This window comes from Leopardus geoffroyi, chromosome B2 (genome assembly GCF_018350155.1).
Source record: "Leopardus geoffroyi isolate Oge1 chromosome B2, O.geoffroyi_Oge1_pat1.0, whole genome shotgun sequence".
Taxonomy (NCBI): Eukaryota; Metazoa; Chordata; class Mammalia; order Carnivora; family Felidae; genus Leopardus; species Leopardus geoffroyi.
In genome coordinates, this window is record NC_059332.1 from 119,138,190 (window position 1) to 119,160,140 (window position 21,951).

General features: G+C 38.3%; 1 protein-coding gene across 1 annotated transcript in view; it reads left to right on the top strand.

Moving 5' to 3' along the window:
* The window catches only part of ENPP1 (ectonucleotide pyrophosphatase/phosphodiesterase 1), a 74,229-nt gene extending 53,968 nt beyond the window's left edge, over window positions 1-20,261 (top strand). Inside the window, exons 16-25 of the mRNA XM_045499636.1 lie at window positions 656-725; window positions 1,640-1,727; window positions 3,167-3,336; window positions 5,043-5,094; window positions 6,644-6,798; window positions 8,323-8,452; window positions 9,554-9,634; window positions 10,491-10,623; window positions 12,711-12,873; window positions 16,180-20,261. Of these exons, the coding sequence (XP_045355592.1) occupies window positions 656-725; window positions 1,640-1,727; window positions 3,167-3,336; window positions 5,043-5,094; window positions 6,644-6,798; window positions 8,323-8,452; window positions 9,554-9,634; window positions 10,491-10,623; window positions 12,711-12,873; window positions 16,180-16,350 (1,213 nt within the window). The 3' untranslated portion in view covers window positions 16,351-20,261. The remainder of the gene's footprint in view (window positions 1-655; window positions 726-1,639; window positions 1,728-3,166; window positions 3,337-5,042; window positions 5,095-6,643; window positions 6,799-8,322; window positions 8,453-9,553; window positions 9,635-10,490; window positions 10,624-12,710; window positions 12,874-16,179) is intronic.
* Window positions 20,262-21,951: the final 1,690 nt, after the last annotated feature.

The window sequence follows — 21,951 nt, forward strand, 5'->3', positions numbered from 1 at the left end:
TTCAGCTCAGTTTATTGATGTGTTGGAGAATTATTTGGATGGTTAATATTGTTAATATCTCAAAACCTGATAATTAACTCTTTGGATGGTTGCCGGGAAGCCAGGGACAATAAATAACCCTGTCAAACAAAACCTAAGCAATGAACCAGGATTCACTTTAAGAGTTTCACTGTCTCTACTTCTACTAGAGGGCTGTGCTTTTCGTGTTTGGAAGAAAAACATTGAAAGAAGGGATGGTCCTTGCCTTCATGGGAGAACCAATATTCTATGAACATCTATATTCCAAAGATTGCTTTAGGCTAAGCCATTTAATTTGTACAGACAACCCAATACAACAAGATTGAAACGAAGATAAGATAACTACATGGCCAGTGTCACAGCTAGCAAATAGCATAGTCAGGGTTCAAAACTAGTTTTGTGTCAGTGCTAGTGGCTTTTTTCCTCTATGCCAACCTGCATTTATGGTTGATTTGTCTGCAAAATAAAAGATAAGGGTGGCCTCCTACTGCTTTGCAAAGCCAGGTGGTTTTGTTTACCATTTTTTGGTTTGTTTAACAAAATAGTTACTTATTCTTGATTAGCAGAAATAATGTGACTTTAAATTTTGCACTATGAATAGACTTCACATCATTAATTCATACTATGTCAAAATTAGGAATCCTGCAGAAAGGAAGCATTGTGGAATTGGATTCCATGGTTCTGACAATATATTTTCAAATATGCAAGTAAGTAAATCTGATATACTTAAAAAAATAGTAGTTTGTATCTGAAGAAAAACTGATATACAAAGTTTAGATTTATTTACTTATTTATTTAAATATGAAATTTATTGTCACATTGGTTTCCATACAACACCCAGTGCTCGGTCGAAGAGGACGACCTTCCCCGATAGAGGAGGACCGTTCTTTGGTCAAGGGTATACGAGTAGCTGCGCTCCCCTGCTAGAACCTCCAAACAAGCTCTCAAAGTTTAGATTTAGAAACACGGATTGTGCTTACATGTCTTGGATGAGAATTAATGAAGCATATGATTGCATATAGTCATTTTATTTTGAGCATGGTATTAATAGAATTTGTTAAAATATTCATGTTTCAGGCATGTATGACGTATTATATGACTTATACCTCATACTAAATTTCTAATAATCATTTTGCATATGTTTGTGTTCCGTTAAGAATATTGCTTTCACAGTAAATGAAAGCTGGTGATTTAAGAGGAGAAAAGATATCATACTTGTTCTAAATGAAGGTAATGCCTTACATTCATCTAGCAATTTAAAAGTTCAAAATATACGCACAACAGTTATTTAATTTGATCCCTACAGCACTGTGTAGGGTGGGCAGAGTGACATTTATATCCCATTTCACAGATGAGAAACAATTTCATCATCTATTCTCTTCTGACTGTCAAGTCAGAATCACAGTAAAGCTGAGAGAAGTATCCTACATGTCCTTAGATTACATGTGCAACAGGGGTTAACACCATATCCTATGAAGCCTGTGGGCACGGTATTTTTCTGATATCTTAACATAACCAGTTTATATATGTACAATATGGATAATATAAAATAATTTTTTTCACCAGCTGCATGCATAGCTGATATGAACTGATAAACTGTTAACTTTTCTGGCCAATCTAGGCTCTCTTTATCGGCTATGGACCTGGCTTCAAGCACAGCATCGAAGTTGACTCTTTTGAAAGTATTGAAGTCTATAATTTAATGTGTGGTAAGTGTGAACAGGCTTCTTTCATTTCTTCTGAAAACAGAGCTGGAATAGGATTATGAAAAGTAAGTCACATGGTGGGCATCTCTGTAGAGATGATAATGATGTGAGACAGATCACATTTTTACCTTTCACCTTCCTGACCCAGAGTCATTGAAAAAAATATGTGGATCATTGCCATCTGATTACTGGTGTCTCTTCCACGGGTTTGCACACAGGTAAACTGCAACACCCAGAGCTGTGAGGTCTGTACATCCCGAATGCCTAGCAGTTTGCCAGGCCTTCGGCTTAATGATACGACAATCGACTCAGGCGTCAGGTGGAAGCCCGGGAAAGAGTTTGGAGTCTGTGAAGGGAACACAAAAGAGGCAGAACCTCTGGTAGCAATAATAGTTGAATGGACGACAATATCACAGTTGTAGAAATGGAAGAGGACCCATTAGATATATTACTGACTTACTCTGTACTTTCTTAATTAATACCTTTATGGTTGGATATTATGTTTTAAGTATTACTTCCTTTTTCTGATAATGATACTAGACATTTGCAAAACCTTAAATATGTCCTGAGTATGATTCTTTCAGTGGGGGCCTATACACTCAAATGAATTAATATATCCTAAAGCACTTAAAACAGTGCCAGCCATATCCTAAGTGCTTTACTGTTTAAGTGTTTGCTATTGTTATTATCAAGAGCATGAGTTTTCTTTTCTTTTCTTTTTTTTTTTTAATTTTTTTTAACGTTTATTTATTTTTGGGACAGAGAGAGACAGAGCATGAATGGGGGAGGGGCAGAGAGAGAGGGAGACACAGAATTGGAAGCAGGCTCCAGGCTCTGAACCATCAGCCCAGAGCCCGACGCGGGGCTCGAACTCACAGACCGCGAGATCGTGACCTGAGCTGAAGTTGGACACTCAACCGACTGAGCCACCCAGGCGCCCCAAGAGCAGGAGTTTTAGACTCAGACAAAGCTGGTTTTGAAGCGTAGGTCTTACTACATTAGTAGCTTTGAGGCCTTGAAAAGCACTGTGATTATTCATCTACCAGATGTTGACAATAACTTATTAAATTGTTTTGAGGATTAATTAAGAAAAATATATTGGCACAGTGATTGACATTAGTATGCAATGGTGGTAACTATAGTTATTATACACTTTAAACTTCAGAAGTTTCGTTAGAGACGTACAGCAGAATATCAGTAATTCCATTAAGAATAGCATAGTCATGTGCTTGCTTCGGCAGCATATATACTAAAAAAAAAAGAAACAATAGCATAGTCCTAAATGCTCTCAAATTCAAGAGAGTTTTATAGTTTTATTTTAGGTAGAGAGTAAAGAAGCCTTACATACATTTAGTTCTAAAAAGATAAAAATAGTGTAAGTCTACCATTTATTTGATTTTGAAACCTCGAGGTAACCATTTACCTTTCTTGGCATTATGCAGATTTACTGAATTTGTCACCTGCTCCTAATAATGGAACTCATGGAAGTCTTAACCACCTTCTAAAGAATCCTGTTTACACCCCAACGCATCCCAAAGAAGCCCACCCCCTGGCACAGTGCCCCTTCACAAGAACGCCCAGACATAACCTTGACTGTTCATGTGATCCCTCTGTAAGTATTGACAAAAAGTGTAGCCCAGTTTGTGTGATTCTGCAGCACCCTCTGCATAGCATGTGCTATAGAAACACTTCATGATCGGGGCGCCTGGGTGGCGCAGTCGGTTAAGCGTCCGACTTCAGCCAGGTCACGATCTCACGGTCCGTGAGTTCGAGCCCCGCGTCGGGCTCTGGGCTGATGGCTCAGAGCCTGGAGCCTGTTTCCGATTCTGTGTCTCCCTGTCTCTCTGCCCCTTCCCCGTTCATGCTCTGTCTCTCTCTGTCCCAAAAATAAATATAAACGTTGAAAAAAAAAATTTAAAAAAAAAAAAAAAAAAAGAAACACTTCATAATCAAATTAAAATGTATAAGTGAGCATAAATATATATTTATGTTTAATTCCAAGTAAGCACGCACGTGCACCCCTTTTATAATTTATTTTTCCTCTTCCTGGTTTTTGCATTTTCACATACTTTTTAATTTTTATTTATTTATTTTTGAGAGAGAGAGAGTGCAGGCAGGGGAGGGGCAGAGAGGAAGGGAGACGGAGAATCCGAAGCAGGCTCCACACTGTCAATGCACAGCCTGTCATAGGGCCCAAACCCACGAACCGTGAGATGTGACCTGAGCTGAAGTCGGATGCTTAACTTTGCCCAGGCAGCCCTCACTTCTGTTTTTATCCCTTGGTGCTGTGGCTTGACTTGGGTTCAGGTTGGGAGAAGTCCAGCTAAGTTCTGGAGCATCCTGAATCATGGAATCTGTGCTACTGTCCTAGCAGTGAGGTCTTGATTATAAACCAGTCACAGTATTCTTTTCCTAAACTGTATCTCAGTCTATTTTAAAGTATTTTTTAATGTGTATTTATTTTGAGAGAGAGAGAGTGAACTGGGGAAGGGAGAGAGAGAGTCCCAAGCAGGCCCTGCACTGACAATGCAGGGCTCAATCTAGGAACCTGTGAGATTATGACTTGAACCAAAATCAAGAGTCCAATGTTTAACTGACTGAGCCACCCAGGTACCCCTCAGTTCATCTTAAATTTAGAGGCAAAATAACATTTTTTGGCAAGAAAAGGATATATGGCACTTTACTTTTTAAGTTTATTTATTTTGAGAGAGACAGAAACAGTGCAAATGGGGGAGGGGCAGAGAGAGAGAAAGAATCCCAAGCAAGCTTCAAGTTGTCAATGCAGAGCCTGATGCAGGGCTCGGTCTCATGAACCATGAGATCATGACCTGAGCCAAAACCAAGAGTTGGACGCTTAATGGACTGAGCCACCCAGGCGCCCTGGCACTGTTTTCTTTTTACTCCTATCTTAACATATAGTTTTAAGAAGATAAACATTTGTGATAACAAGTGAACAAAATTGATAGTGTCCATGAACATAGAGATTTGGGGAACAGTTGATTTTATGCCTTCCGTTTTGTTTTAGGCTCGTAGAAAGACTGTCAGAGTAGGGATAAAAATGATAAAACAGCAATTCTTATTTTTCATTGATAGTGTTGTGCTTATGTAACAATTTTGTCTTCTTGCAGCTGTCATCCGAATTTTTATCTTCTTCCTCAAAAAAAATAACTTTCACTTGCACAAGATGGTTTTATCATTGTCCCACGATGGAACAATGAGGCTGTAGAAATTGTTACAAAATTAAAACACATATCAAAACAAAACAAAACAAAAAAAAACATGTCTCTCATTGCTTAAAATAGTGTTATTAACTTTTAGGTTTTGCCAGTTGTGGATTTTGAGATACAGTTGAATTTGACTGTGGCAGAAGGTAAGGAAGGCATCCTTACTCTTGAGCTCGGAATGTGGAAACAGGCTTTTTCTCAACAGTGTCAACCACAGAAAACTGGTCTGGGGACATTAGCTGAGAATAGCCAGTAACATAAAGGTAGTAGGGGAGGACGACCTGATGAAACATGGCAATGTCCTTGCTCAACAGTCTAGACTGCTAGTCATAAGGAAGGAAGGGATAGTTACAGCGCATCATGCATTTAGTGGAAGCTGAAAAACTCTTTATGAACAGAGTTGAGGTGGTTTGAGGTTTTGGAGATTTTTATAAGTTTATAAGAGACCCTCAGATTTCCATTGAAAATACTGTTAAATTTCTATCTCACCTGGTTCTTAGTTAATTACAGGAGAGTATAAGTTGATTGATTTATCTAAAGTTATTTCTTCATAAATTTTTTTTTTTTTGGGAGAGAGAGTGTAAGCTGGGAGAGGCAGAGAAAGAGAATGAGAATCTTAATTAGGCTCCATGCTGGGCATAGACTTTGGGGCTCCATGCAGGGTTAGATCCCATGACCCTAAGATCGTGACCTGAGCCAAAATCAAGAGTCAGACGCCTAACTGACTAAGCCATCCCAGTGCCCCTCTTCATAACTTTTGAGTGAAAATTAAGCATATTTAATACACAGACAACTGAGAACATTTGTCAGCTGGGACTTGGATGCTCAGTGTCACTTTGATATGATCTCTGATACACTTTGATGTAGTCTCTGATCCTTAAGTTACTTGGCTCAGTTTTTTCCTTCTGGAATAAAAAGGTGAATACTACATTATTCCCAAATTGAATTTGCCTATATAAAATCTCTGTACATGTTTAGAGAAATCTTTGATGGCCCATGGTGACAAAGCATAGTGAAAGATGACACTTTTGGAATTGAGTAGATCTGTGTTTGAATATGAGCTTAGGAACTGTATGTCCATTGGAAAAGTATTTATTCCCTGTAAACTGCTGTATTCTCATCTGTACAATGGACATATAACCTTAATTCATAGGACTATTTAAGAATTCAATTAGACGATGTCTACAAAGGACTCTACAAAGCACTTGATGCTTGGAAAAAGCGCAGTAAACGGTATATATACTATCACTGTTTCATTCAGCTTTATCTCATAATTTCAGTTCTGAATTTTTGTTTTCCAAGCATATACATCATCCTCAAATTTTTCTTTCTGGAGATTTGCTCTAAAGAATAAGTCATTAAAGTAATATTAAAGAATTTTAGTAATATTATTTAAGACCTATTTGCTGAAATTTCTAGCAATTTCACAGTGTCCCTTTGTGAGATCTTGATATTACACTGATCTCTCAGAATCTTCATAGGCAAAAACTGTGGTGAATCCCTTTTGTTTTCTAAATCATTTATGGTTCTGCTCTTTGTAATTTGTTTGTGTTTTTTTTTTTGTAGTAAAAAATAATTTTTCAATAGGGTCTTAAGGAGAGGAAAGAATTAGATGAATGTTATCATTATGTATTATCATATAGTTCACAGTAAGTTTGTTTGAACGGTGGTTTCATTTTTCCCCTATGACCCAAGAGAAGGTTATTAAGCGTGGCACTGTACCCTATGGAAGACCCAGAGTTCTCCAGAGGGACAGCACAGTTTGCCTTCTTTACCAGCACCGGTTTGTGAGTGCTTACAGCCATGACATCCTGATGCCCCTTTGGACATCCTACACTGTCGACAGAAATGCAAGTATTGGTCGCCCCTCTAGCTACGTGTGATTATTTCATTAATTATCATTAAGCAGAACATTAAAAGCATGGTAAATTTGGGCCAAACTAATCTTGGTTTCATAATCAGTTCCTAAATTAGGAGATCACTGAATTGGGAGTTGCAGGAATTAAGTTCTGATTCTAGCTCTGTGACTTTGAGACTCCGAGCAAATTTCTTCTTCTGGGAAATGAGGAATGTGCATGAAAGTGTCTCCCTTGCCTTGTGTTTGTTTGTTTGTTTTCATGTTTTATGATTCTAACTTATGTAATCAGTTTTGCAGTCAGTCGCAAGTATTCGTCTCTAAATGCATAGATGTATGAGTATAAGGACTTTCCTTGGCTGTACTCACCTTAGTGGGTCCTCACTGATGGGGAAGGCCATTAAAACTCAGTAATTTTTCAGTGTGTAACACCTATGGGAAGATCCTCAAATCAAACTACAGAGAGGCTGGGGATCCCGTCCACCTCCCAGACCACAGGAAGCCCTTGAAAGGAGTTGTGGGTAGACGTGGTATGGAATATCCCAGAATAAGACCGCCATTCCCCCTCATCCCTGTCCCCTGGCTGCTGTAGTAGAAAGAGAAGCAGAAGATAGGCCTTGAAAGAGAGAAGGGGGGAGGGAATGAGATTTAGATTTTGATCAAATTAAAGTTTTAAACTAGTCTGACCAAATTTTCAAAGACCGAATGCCTGGCAAGCTACAGGAAGCCCTTAAGGGAGAGAAAGGGGATTTGAGAGAGCTTAGTTGAGTCTAGCAGTTGGATTTAAAAAATAAAACTATTGTTAATACTCACTGAGAAAGGTAAATAAAAAAGGTAGGGATGTATGCATGTATATATGTAATGTCTATGTTAAAAAAATATGTATATATTACGCACCCCCACATATTCTCATATTTACATAAAGTTTCAGCCATAAATTTGTTCTAATTTTGACGACTATCTTCAAACACTACAAACATGTTTTGTACTTGACTTTGTAATATATAGGAGTCTAGCCAGTATTGTGTAGGTCCCTATCAGATTTATTGTTTAATGCCTTAATTACGGTGTTCTTTGCTTTGGTTTGAATGTTCTGTTTTGTAATACAATCAAAGCAGCATAAATTCCGTCATCAGTGCCCCCGAGGTTTTCATGCTGCATTGTTAATTCAGTGGGTCCCCCAAGCACCAGCTTTCAAGTCTATGCAGTTGTCTTTGGAAGATAGGCTCAGGTCCCCCCAGCATATAGGCCCATATTGAACCCAGCATAATAGGCCAATATTTGCACATATGACAAATGACTAATATCCTTAATAGTATAAAGAGTTGTTGCCTTTCAGTTAGAAAAAAAGATGAATACACTGTTAGAAAAATGGGAAAATGGAGTAGGACCTAAAGGGACAAGTAGGGTGTTGTTCACAGACCTTGTAGGGTGTGGTTCACCCTCAACTCTTCATAAAGCCGTCTTCTTTTCTTTCATATGCCTGATACCTCATGGCTCTTTACATTTTGTTTTTCAGGACAGTTTCTCTACAGAAGACTTTTCCAACTGTCTCCACCAGGATCTTCGAATTTCCCTGAATCCTGTCCATAAGTGTTCATTTTATAAAAATAATGCTGAACTGAGTTACGGGTTCCTCTACCCACCACGTAAGTTTCTTCCTCCCTGACCTGCCCTTTCCCTGGTCTTCTTTCTCTCTTCCTTCTCCTTTTCTTTCTTTTGGGGCAATGGACACCATCTTTTTATTGTTGATCATCACGAATGAGAAGTATAACTCTTAGGGGAAAATTTCTAAAGCATCTAAAACTTAAATTTTACAAAACCTTTAGCTTTTGTTTGGAGGGTAGTTGATTTAGTGCAGACACTGTAGATAGGACATTCTTCATTTTTTCTACCTTTCTTTTACACAGAATTTGAGAAAACTTGAGTCAGAAGGATACAGCAGGGGTCTTAGGAGGGAGATATCATTTTGTTTGTTAAAAAGAAAAATAATTTGTCAAAGAATTAGGAATAGGCAGAGCCCAAGTGTGCTTGCCCTTTACGGGGACAGAGCCACTAGGGAAGATTTTTCTCTCCCTCTCTCTTTTTTTTTTTTTTTTTTTTTTTTTTTGAGGTTAAGTGTTTTCTTTTTAATGTGGCAAATTTGTATGTTAATGAGAAGACATTTTGAGGCTGGCCTTAAAAGGCAAAAATCAGAAGTCTCCAGGTGCTTAAATACTTTCAGTATCCAGTCCAGTCCCCAGAATAAGTGTCTCAAGTCAGAACTTGGCAATTGCTTTATGAAAATAGAGCAGATCCAAGCTGAAAATCCATACAAAGAAGCCTTGTACAGCATTTCGAGGCAGACGTCCTGTGATGTTTTTTTAGGGCAGTAGGTGTTGTGCTGAAGCCAGATATCCTCTTTTTTCCTTTCACTGTAAAAGAGTTGAAGGAAAGAAGATTGTCCACACAATACATCGTAGTTGAACTAAGGCAAATAAGGGAAAAATTGAACACGTTTATTTTGGGGCTCTTACTAAGCTTTTGTTTCTTTGCTAAATTCATCTTGAGGAAGAAAATACTTATTTTCCTTTTTTTAAAGGGACTTGACCAAGCACATTGCCTTTTCCCTTGACCCAGTACCTGGGAAACTTTTATGGGTTTAAGGTGATAGTTAATTTTTAAAAATGCTACTCCCATGAAAAATATAATGTCTAATGCTACTCATGAAGAATGAAATAGTTGTCTTTTTTATTTTTATTTTTTTGTAGAACTAAATAAAGGTTCAAGTCAACTATATTCTGAAGCATTGCTTAATACTAACATAGTGCCAATGTACCAGAGTTTTCAAGGTAAAAAATTTTAACCCTATATTTCATAATCTCAATGAATTTCTGTGTATTATAGGTATAGTTTATATTAATAAGGTTGACCCTCTAAATTAAATGACTATCTGATACATTCTTATCGGTTTAACTTGGACAACACCAATACACAAAAGTTCTACAACTATTAGAATCATGATATATTCCAATACCATTTATTCTACTCTGTATTTAAATCTCTATAAATGACATTTTTTGGTGGAAAAAGTATGTAGTCTTCTTGGAAAGTTATCCAGTTAATATAATCTACAACATTTACATAAACTTTCAGTATGTTTCCTTATTTAACTTTTGGAAGTTCTCGATAATTGCTTTTGATCTTAAAATGTATGGATTTTACATCACTATTAATTATCGCAGCATTTGGCTCTTACAAGGATAAATATAAATTTATACTTCAAGTGACATATAGGATTTCACAATATAGAGCATACAGGAGATTTTTACTCCAATTTACATGTAGAGTACTTGTGACTATTTCAAAAGGAATGTTCAGATATTAACAATAAATCTGAATAACCTGCCTTGTTTACTGATGTTCATGGTTTTTTATGCTTTGTGGTGGTCTGTGATCACAAATTCATGGTGATGCACATCATCAGTCATGTCCAAAATAGTCTTGAATTCAACATTTGTTTATTAGTTCTGCCAAAGGCCAAAGTTGAGCAATGGATTTTTGGCCTCACATTAACACTGAAGCCAAATTTGACTTTGTCTCTGATTATTACAGATGCTGATTTCAAATGAGGTTGTTGAGTTTTTGTAACACAACAGCATGGCACCTTATTCTTTTGAAACTGCACTGACTTCCTTCTTGTTTCAGTTATATGGCACTATTTTCATGGCACCCTACTGCACAGGTATGCAGAAGAAAGAAATGGTGTCAATGTTGTCAGTGGCCCTGTGTTTGACTCTGATTATGATGGATGCTATGATTCCTCAGAGACCCTGAAGCAGTAAGACATATTTCATTTCCTCTTAAAAACAGCTGTCAAGTGGGATTACCATCCAGTTGAGTCACCAGAGCCTTTTCTGTCTGATAGTATTCATATTGATGTACGTGACATTTCCGATTACACTGAGAGTCCCTTGAAATACCTGATTAATTTTGATGTTTTGCTCAGTGTTCAGTAAAATGTTTTTTGGAGGAAAGAAGGAGTGTTTCTCTCTCACGCAGCTTAGATAAGCAATTCTTGAGCTCAGATTAAGCACTGAACTCATTGTATGTCAAGAAGGTAACATCCATGTTTAAAATCCCTATGTGTGGCTGATTGTTAAAATACTGTCTTAATTAACATACTGCTGGCTAGAAGATGAACACGTGCTGTGGCTAGAGGCATCCTGAAAGAACCAACAGGGTTATAAATCTATAGTGTCCAAGTTTAGGCCTTGAGTGAATGTCACAGCTTTTACCCAACTTTGGTTAGAGGGAGATGGAGTGACCATCTTGAAAAAAAAAAAAAAACCAACAGTGGTTTTTTATAAAGGAGAGGAGGAGAACATTTTTTTTTTTTTAATTCACATCCAAATTAGTTAGCATATAGTACAACAATGATTTCAGGAGTAGATTCCTTAGCGCCCCTTACCCATTTAGCCCATCCCCCCTCCCACAATCCCTCCAGGAACCCTCTGTTTATTCTGCATATTTAAGAGTCTCTTCTGTTTTGTCCTCCTCCCTGTTTTGATGTTATTTTTGTTTCCCTTCCCTTATGTTCATCTGTTTTGTCTCTTAAAGTCCTCATATGAGTGAAGTCATATGATTTTTGTCTTTCTCTTGACTAATGTCACTTAGCATAATACCCTCCAGTTCCATCCACATAGTTGCAAATGGCGAGATTTCATTCTTTTTGATTGCCGACTAATACTCCATTGTATGTCTGTATATACCACATCTTCTTTATCCATTCATCCATCGATGGACATTTGGGCTCTTTCCATACTTTGGCTATTGTTGATAGCGCTGCTATAAACATGGGGTTGCATGTGTCCCTTCGAAATAGCACACCTGGATTCCTCCATTTGATCTTTCTTAAAAAAATAACATGAGTTTTGGAAGCAATTTTGCTATTAAGGCTCCAGGATAAAGAAATTGAAACATCTGCTGAGATTCACCTCTTCCCTGAGCACCGTTCTTCCAGGCAGGCTTGGAAATTACTCTTCACACACATATATCTGTAGCACATTAGTTTGTAAAATGACAGGGGTTTTTTTTGTTTGTTTGTTTGTTTTAAACTACATCCCTTGAGGAATAAGGGTCCTAACATAACTGCCTCAGAGGTCACAAATGGGTAAAGAAGAGAACTTTATACATTTTGCATTCTACCAGAGCTCTCTGTTTTAATCCATCTTCTATATTATGGCTCCACAGAAGACTAAAATTGAAAACAATGCTCCCACTACCTTAAATTTTGAAAGATGCTGAAAAACAAACAAACCTAGCTTTGAGCCCCAAGGAAATAGAATTACGATGAGGTAAAGGTGTTACTTGGGACCTCTTCAAGAATATACTACAGTTTAAAAGAAGTTATTGGGATGGGAAAGGAAATGCCTTTAAAACAAAGAAGAGTCACAGTTTACATCAAAATGTAAAAACATATGACTTCTCTGGAGGGGATGGAACAGAAAAAAATCCCAAACTAGTTTCCTCTCTGTCTACTATCTGCACAGTTGCATAGGGTTGAAAATACTTATCAATAATGCTTTAGAATTTTGGCTGTAGGTATTTGAGAATGATACATATTTTTTTTCTTTAGCATCTCCATTCCAATGTGTTAAGGTAGAAGCAAAAAAAGAAATCCGAAGTTCAATAAATTCTTATAGAAAACAAAAAGTATTTCGTGTATGTTTATCTGAGTGTCTTCTAATTCATTGTCTCAATCTGGCAGGATATGTTGAGGCATCACAATTACTAACTTCATACTAACATTTAATTATTTGCATTGTATTTTTAGATGCATTGCATTAAAATTATACTTTCCTGAAGTATTCATTAAAAAGAAGATAGTTATTTGTTTCTTAAAGTGAATATTGCCTTATCTTACAGAAACAGCAGACGCATCCGTAATCGAGAAATTCTGATCCCGACTCACTTCTTCATTGTGCTAACCAGTTGTAAAAACACATTCCAGACTCCCTCACAGTGTGGAGATTTAGACACCTTAGCTTTCATTTTGCCTCACAGGACTGACAACAGTGAGGGCTGTGTGGTAAGTAGCCTTTGTTAGCTTACCTGACACGTTGAAAATACGGATATAAGTATATTGGTGTATTGTATCTAACATTACTCTGGGCAAAAACGGAACTTGAATATGCATGTACTTTGAAAGGATGCACTTCACATGAACTTTGCAGGACGGTTTTAAATCTGATACTCTGAGATGACCTATCTCTGGAGAAGACCACCCTTGTCTGTTAAAAATACAAACCAGGGGTGCCTGTGTGGCTCAGTCAGTTGAGCGTCTGACTTTGGCTCAGGTCATGATCTCATGGTTTGTGAGATCGAGCCCCACGTTGGGCTCTCTGTTAGCTCAGAGCCTGCTCGGGAACCTCTGCCCCCTCTGTCTTTGCCCTCCCCCCCCCCGTCCCCGCCCCATGCTCACGTGTGCATGTGCCGTGTGTCTCTCTCAAAAAAAAAAAAATTTTTAAACACAATAAAACAGATCAAAATGTAAAACATACGAATGCCTTCATATGGCATAGCCACTAAATTCTAGGTTTATTTGAGCTATGAATTTACTCTTGTTCCCAAACTGGATTTATAATTCCCAGAGTGTTAACATTGTTATAAATTAGTCTTAAAGTTATAGTTCTGTAGTATTTCAGATTAATTTTCTGTATACGACTTTATTATAAAATTCATGTTTGTCTTTAATTATCTTTTCTTATTCTATGGTCATTCAGCATTTAGAAATAATTGTTTTATGTTACCTTATTTGCTCAGAATTTAAAATACCTAAACTCATCTTTGAACATCAAGACTCCATTAAAATTTTAGGAATTTTAAAGTTTTTCCTTATGGTGAGCCAAATTTTTTTTTGTTTTTTTTTTCAGAGTACTTCCCAGATTTCCCAGTAGATTTTTTTTTCACTTTTTTTTTTTGTCCATTGAACTTACACACTCTAAGTTTAGATCTAAGTTGGCAACAAGATGTGGCTTTCTTACCAGCCTCATTTGGATGGGTGGTGGATATCTGGAGTCCTGTGGTCAAAAGGATGAGTCTGAGCTCAGCAGGAGAGAGTGCTATGATTGCTTATTCATTCCTCCCTTTATTTATTCATGTATCCCTTCTTGGATCCAGCCGTTCTTTTCTTTAATAACTACGTGTTGCCAGGGACTCTTAGTACAGAGAACACAGCAGTGAACAAAACAGATTGTGGTTTCTCCTGTGGGCCCAGGAGTGGAAAATAGGGATGTATTGCCCTCCTTGATCTAGGAGTCTATGTGTCATTCATTAAGAATTAATGAAGATATTTCACTCTTTAATTGTTTCTCTGATAAACTTTGAGATTGATCAGTTCTCATAGAAGATATTTCTCATTAAGTTATTTTTCCTTATTCTTAAGAATTAAGTACGGAAGAGCAGGATTTTACCTTTTTTACCTATGCCCAACAGGCATCTAAGTCTGCTAACTGTTCAATGTTCAACACTGTATGAGTATTCCCTTGTTCATTGATTTCTTTTTTCTCAAGAGATTAAATGATCACTAAAGGTATCAGTTAGTGTTCTGCAGAAAATAAGAGGACCATGTACAGTGACTTGAGCAAGTCCTCGTGTAATGGGCCATCCAGAGGTAGACAGTCTTGGGTCAGCAGCACCATTTGGGACCCAGACCTTTCCTGTGTTCCTTTGCTGCTATTATTAGCATGTAGCATATGTGGGCTGAAGATGGTTTCTACTTCTCTAGATATCATGTCTGAATTCTGGTCCCTTTCCCCCCAAAAGAAGGCAACAACAGACTTACGCTTACATTTCATGACCAAAATAATGTCAGGTGTCATGAGTTAGGCACCGAGTTCCTTTCCTATCTCTATCATTCCAAAAGCTCTTGTACAAACATTTTATCAAATTCTATAATAGCAATGTGCCTTGAAGACACTAACTATTGGACTTGAACCAGAGAGAGGATTATTTGAAGGTATATCACCCATACTTACTGATTCCTTCTGTTTCGTCTCTGAAGTAGTGACTAAGGATCAACAGGATATTGGCCTGAGAAAACAGATGTCTTACATGTACTTTGCATCTATTCCTGTGTATGTTGGGACAGATGAAAAATATCTACTGGCCAAGTAATGCACTGAGTCAGGGCTATTCCTTTGAGGGCCAGAGTGAAGATTGCTGCAGAGAAAGACTGAGTGGGCCAGCAGTTAGTACTGGGTATAGTGATGATTGGAGGCTAATGGGAAAATGGAAATTATTGATCCATTCCCTTTTTATGTGAAAAGTCTATATTTATCCTTTCCAACTAATAATGTCCCAAGGGTACAGGGATCTTTATTGAAGGATGTCTTTAAAGTACGATCATAGGGGCTCAGTCAGCTAAGTGTCTGACTCTTGATTTCCGTTCAGGTCATGATGTCATGGTTAACGCGTTCGAGCCCCACATCAGGCTCTGTGCTGACAGCACGGAGCTTGCTTGGGATCCTCCGTCTTCCCTGCTCCCTGCCTCTCCCTCACTCTCTGTCCCTCTCTCAAAAAATAAATAACGTTAAAAAAAATCAAATACAATTATAGACCACCAATCAGTGGATACTTTCTTCACCTGACCCTCTCCAGGAGCCAGATGCAGAAAAATGGTACTTATGCATGAATGTATGATTTCTATCTCTGTTACCTGCCTCAGCTACCACTTCTGCTTCCATGTGCCAGAGCACATGCCTTTACTTCTTGTCTGATCTCATGTTAGCTGAGACTTCGCTCCCAAACCAGATGAAATTGTGTTTCCCCGCTTCCCCCAACGCTCTCTTCATCGCAACTGTGTAGATAACGGATTCTGATAAGAGCTGGTGTTTTTAGAGTGTGCACACATCATTACATTTGATCCTCAAAAACAACCTTATAAGGAGGGTGCAGGTAAGAGAATCAGGATTCAGATGTTAACCAACTTGCCTCAGTTTACGTGGTATGAAAATGATGGAACCAGGACTTGAACCCCACTTTCTTGCTACTAATTCCCACATTCTTTCGGCCATGCCACATTGCTTCTGTTTTCCAGCATTTTTTTTAACCTCACACTGATCCAGTCTCTTGCACCAATGCGATATATGAGCATCTATTCCAGGTGTACTTTCCTTTCCCCAGATTTGAGACATGTAATGAAACAAACGTGCAGAGTATATGTTAGATAGTGAGCTACTCAAGAGCAGGGATTGTACCTAACAAATCTTGTGGCCTCTGCCACCTGGGAGCCAAAGTGCCATAGCTGATTGAAATGGGAAGACAAAGTGCTTGTAGAGAAAATGAGCGGACTGTTCTCCAGTGACTGTTTGTTTTACATTTCCCACCTTCATAGCATGGGAAGCAGGACTCCTCGTGGGTTGAAGAGTTACTGAAGTTACACAGAGCTCGGATCGCAGATGTCGAACACATCACTGGACTCAGCTTCTATCAAGAGAGAAAAGAGCCAATCTCAGACGTTTTAAAGTTGAAAACACAGTTGCCAACTTTTAACGAAGAAGACTGATATTTTTTATTCCAAAAAACACATCATAAATGTTTTTGAAAGAACCTTCTATTTTATACAGCCCTCTGTTCACGCTGTCGCGTTGTTTGGAAACTGTCGACCAGAGTTAGAGCTGAGAATCCTCTGTGATACGACCGTCTCAGGGAACCCTGTGGCCTCGGCCTGGCAGTAGGAAAATGTTCTTCTTGAGTCTCGCACATGTTTGAATGTGTCAGAATCGTTCCGATTTGGGAAATAAAGACAGACCATACCTAAAACTGCTCTTCTATATTCCCTTAAGGGCAGAAGTAGCTGTGAACGTTGTCTGGACACCAGACATTTGAATCTTCCTTTCGTTAATAAACTTCTGTGGGACTGGCAAACAGGGCGCTAATGGATAGGATTGGAATAATCCGTGTTACAGCATTAGTATTTTCGTAAGAATTTAAAAGTGATTCTGGATTCTTTTTAACTTGGAGTTTTATTCATCTGAGTTTTAACCAAAAAATTCAGTGGAAGTAAAAATATCTCTGAGGCCCTCTTTCTGTCTTTTCTGTATACCCTTTCCAAAGCCAAACTATGCAGTCCTGTGGGTTTTTGTTTTTAATTGTGATTTAGCAATTTCAGATTTAATGTCTTTAGCAAGTTAAACTTTGAGGCAACATCTGTGAATTATCTAGCATATCTACCTGCTATAAAATTTTACCCTACATTTGCATTAAAGAAAAGAAAGATATTCCCATCCTGCTCACTGGTAATTAACATAGGTTGAAAATAGCTCTAAAGTAGTTGTTTTAGACTGTTAAAAATGTCTTGATGAAACTTCAGAGAGCTTGTCAATACATGCAAGGTGACATTTTTCATCAAGGTGGTAGGAACATTTTCCTCTGTGCATAAAAATGACCCCACCAGTAGCAGAATCATGCTGAATTGTTCATTTTGTTGAAGAGAATGTGTAGCCATTGCTTTATATCTTCTTGGTGGTCATGATAAATGAACTTGATCCACTATATACACTATACCTGTTAGTCCTGGCCTGTGGACCTCCAAAGGTTACTTTCATTTTTGGCTACATGGGTTTGATTTAGGTGTTATATTAGTACACCACAATTTTTATTGTCGTTCATATGTTGATCATTCTTCAACAGACTGTGGACCACAAAATCCTTTAGATAATACAATTTATGTCTAAAAATTATTTAATAATTTGGAAGATGTCATTGGTTTTTGTATTAGTCCCATTGGCCTGGAGGGTTTGTACATTGTATTGTTTTGTTTATTTTTTTTTTTTCTTCCAGTCTGTCTTCTCTCTGTTTTCCGTTTGGGTCATTTCTATTGTTCTAAGTTCACTGATTATTTTCTCTCTCTAATCCATTTTGTTGTTGAGCCCATCCATTGATTTTTGTATTTCAGTTACTGTTTTTGTTTTTGTGTCTAAAATTTCCATTTGGTTCTTCTTCATATCTTTTATTTCTTTGCTGAGAATTTGTATTTTTATTTTGGCTGAGACTTTGTATTTTCTCACTTATTCCATGCATATTCATAATATTCACTGAAGCATTTCTGTGATGGCTGCTGTAAAATTCTTTCAAATAATGCCAGCATCTGCATCATCTCAGATGTTGGCATCTTTTGTCTTTTTTTCATTGAAAAAGATTTTCCTGGTTCTTGGCATGATGGATGATTCTTGATGAAAACCTGAATACTTTAGGTATTATGTGGCTAGGGATCTTAGTTAAACCTTCTGTTTTAGCTGACTTTCTCTGGCATCAGCCTAGCGAGGGCACGGGGGCCTAGTGTGGGAATGAAGGACACTGTCTAGTTATTTCCAGGTGTGGCTATGAGTCCAGGTTTTCCATTCAGCTGCCATTGACACTAGGGGCGAGATGGGACCCTTGTCACTGCTGGGCAGGCTGGGAGTGCAGCTCCCCACTGGGTCACCATTGATGCCTCCCTGGCTGGGACGTGTAGGGTGTCTTGTCACTGCTCCCACGTCGTGTCCACTGACACTATTGGCAGGAAAGCTGGGAAGACTTTATTATGACCAGGTGGGGGTGAAATGACCAGTTCCCTGCTCAGCCTTCTCAGAAATCACCCTGTCATGGGAGTGAGGGCACTTCATTACAGCCTGCCAAGAGTGGAAGTCTAGGCTCCCCGCATGGCCTTTGCTGGTGTGGGTGGGGCCGTGGCATTTTCTGTGGGGTTTGCTGGAGTGGTGCAATTACTGTTCTCTCTCTTGCTAGGCTGCTTGTCTTCTAGTCCTTTGGCTAGAGAGCAGGACTTTCTTAGGACTTCTTTTTGGCTGCTCTGTTGGCATTTATAGGTTGGGAACTCTTCAGTTCCAAGTCTGGGACATTTGAGCTAAAAGAGCAAACTCAGGAGAACTTATCACAGTTTTGTTCCTTGGGTTCCAAGATCCCTAGCCTGCCTGCCTTGTCTCCACCTTTGAGAATCTTCCTATTTTTGTTTTATGTATATCTAAGCTTTTTATCTGCACTTAGCAGAAGGATATATACTTCTTTGTAGAAGTGTCTCATTGATTTTTATATATTCTTCAAAATACATGCAGACACATGATTGCCTCTATGTAAAGCATTCTAGCAGATCTTAATTAAATGGGTAGGTGTCTCTTGCCTTTGCCAGTCACCAGGAATATGAAGAGTGACAAGTTATAATCCTTACAGTTTGGGGGAGGGAGAGAAGGCAGCAGAAGTGTATGTGATTCCTAAGGGGGGGCGGTAGATTTTTTAATGGAGCCACGGGCAGGGTGCTAGGGAGGACAAAGAACACACTGGGTGGGACTTGACAGGTCTCAGCAGTAACTTCCTAGATGTGGTGGCATTGGGCTAGAACTTGAAGATGAATTGGAGCTCTTCAGGTGAACAGGCAAGGAAAGGACATTCTAACATCCCTTGGATAGATGTGTTTTTGGCATTTTCCCATTTACCACTACTTTTGATCTTTTCTACAGGTGTTGCTATGACCAACTTATGACTTACAACTTTTATTTTTCCTACACTGTTATTATAATCTCCTGTTCTTAAAAGTCAGACTGTAAGTGAATGCTATGCTGACTCTTTAAAGGGCATCCACATCTGTTCCTATTAGTTTTTTTTTTTTTTCAGTTGCTCTTATGCAGTATTCTTATTCTTATCTTGAAAGAGATCTCTCCTCTTACTATTTCATCAGTTGAAAACATGTGACTGGCCTACTTCCCCAGTTTGAATGGTAAATTCACATGACTATATTTGAAAATGTCTTTACCCTACTGTGTACAATAAAGGCTATTCTTGGCTTTTCATATGCAAAGCAAAACCTTTACTTATCCCTAACTTTATTGCCCTGCCTCTGATCAGTACTTCCTTAATGAGGTAAATAACTTCCATATAAGATTTCATAGCTAAGTCAGCTCATTCATGGCAGAGCAAACAACCAGGTGGAACTTAAAAATATTTCCAAGTTTCAGAGAAAAGAGGGCAAACCTTAGGGGGAAGAAGGCAAATGTTCCGGTGCCAGGAGGGCAGGTCAACGTTAGGCTAGTTGGTCTAGTCCTGTTTTAGACCAGATTGGAGCTAAGACCACCTACTTCCCCAGGAGAGGCTGTTACACCCTGACCTTTACTTTTTTCTGTCGTTAGCTACAGTAGCTGTACTGCCTTGACCTGTGGGTACGTGCTTATCTATAATAGGAACAGGCATTTGAACTTTGAAACTAAATGTGGTGATTACACTTCATGCTGAAACCTATCACAGGGATTTGGTGTGTGGGTGCTTTCGTAAGCATTAAGTAAAATTTTAACATGGCTACAGTCCAAGGATGTTTTCCTTGTTTTTTGGCAGTCTCAATATTATCAGGGAGAGGGAAGAATCTACAGAATATAAGTCTCTAAAGTAAGAAATGTGGATTTACCAATAAAAGTTGTATATACAGAAGCTTGGCTGCTTATGTCTGTGTGTGTGTGTGTGTGTGTGTGTGTGTGTGTGTGTGTGTGTGTGTTTGGAGGGTGGGGGCAGGGAATGGGTGGTGGTGTTTTCCCAGGGATGATACTGAGTACAGGGGTCGTAGACAATTAACCACAGCTGTATTACTGGAAGGAGAAAAAAGTTCCAAAGTTCATTTCAAATTCACAGAGTAAAACATCAGCTTCTGACCTATATTCTTGTTTTTGTATTTTAATTATTTGCAATCATACTTCCAGGTAAAAACAAGACAGGCATGTATAAATTTCTTTCCAGTATATAGAATTGTCTGAAACCAGAGGGAAAGCATCCAAATTGTAACTTCCATAGATTTTTTTCGACGTGAAATTTTTGTACTTATCCTTTCCATTCTACATAAATAACAATTGAAGGAAAAATAAAGATTTTACTAGAAATTATAGCCATGGAAGAAACTAGAGATACGTAAAATGTGTTTTAGTCTTCTAGAAATGAAAGAAACTCTGGAAAAGGATTCATCTTCATAAGAAGTCAAAAGGAAACAACAGAAAAGATGCACCTTTCATTCCACCCCAGTGTCATTGTTTTAATGTTTATTTTTGAGAGAGAGTGTGTGAGTGAGGGGCAGAGACAGAAGGAGAGAGAGAGAGAGAGAGAGAGAATCCCAAGCAGCCTCCATGCTGCCACTGCTGAGCCTGACGTGGGGCTCAAATCCATGAACCCAAGAGATCATGACCCAACCTGAAATCAAGAGTCAGACGTTTAGCAGACTCAGCCACCCAGGTGCCCCCACAGTGTTATCATTATAAATTTAACTTCATGCTTGCCCATAAATCCTCAACTCAGGGGGCAGGATTTTAATAAAAATAACACATTCACTTTTAAAACTCTTGTAGGATTTCTGGGTGCCTCAGTCAGTTAAACATCTGACTTTGGCTCAGGTCATGATCTTGTGGTTCATGGGTTCAGGCTTCATGTCGGGGTCTGTGCTCAGAACTCAGAGCCTGGACCCTGCATTGGATTCTGTGTCTCCCTCTCTGCCCCTCCCATGCTCGCATTCTCTCTCTCTCTCTCAAAAATAAACATTAAAAAAAAGCAAAAAATAAAGGTAATAAGTCTTTAAAAAATAAAAAAAAAAAACTCTTATAGGATTTCATTACATATCAAATTCAGATCTCAGGATTAGGATACACTTCAGCCTTCACAGAATTGAGATACAAAGCAATATAATAAATATCCAGGAAATGAGGTTTTTCTGTCTCTTGATAATTTTACCCCAGGACATCCAGGTACTTTTTGCTATCAAAATGTTTTATACCAATGCCTAGATAACATTGTGCTGAATATAATACAAAGACAGTGAAACAAAGATCTCAGGACTGAAAGTTCATGAGTTAATAGACACTGGAAATGATTTTAAATAAATGAGACCAAAATTTTCTCAGTTCAATGAATAGATCTCATTGCTCGAATTTTTATCATTTAAAAAAATCTCAGATAAAAACTATAATTTTGAATCTTCCATCATAACCCATGCTAGACCTTGACACAATTTCACTGTTTTGAACAGTCGCTCACTTTTATGAAAGTCCGAACAGAAAGAGTGGTTAATCTGTGAGGCCTTTGTGCCCTTGCGTGTTTTTCAGATCCCACCCCTGTTTAACTCAATAGAACACTTTAACAC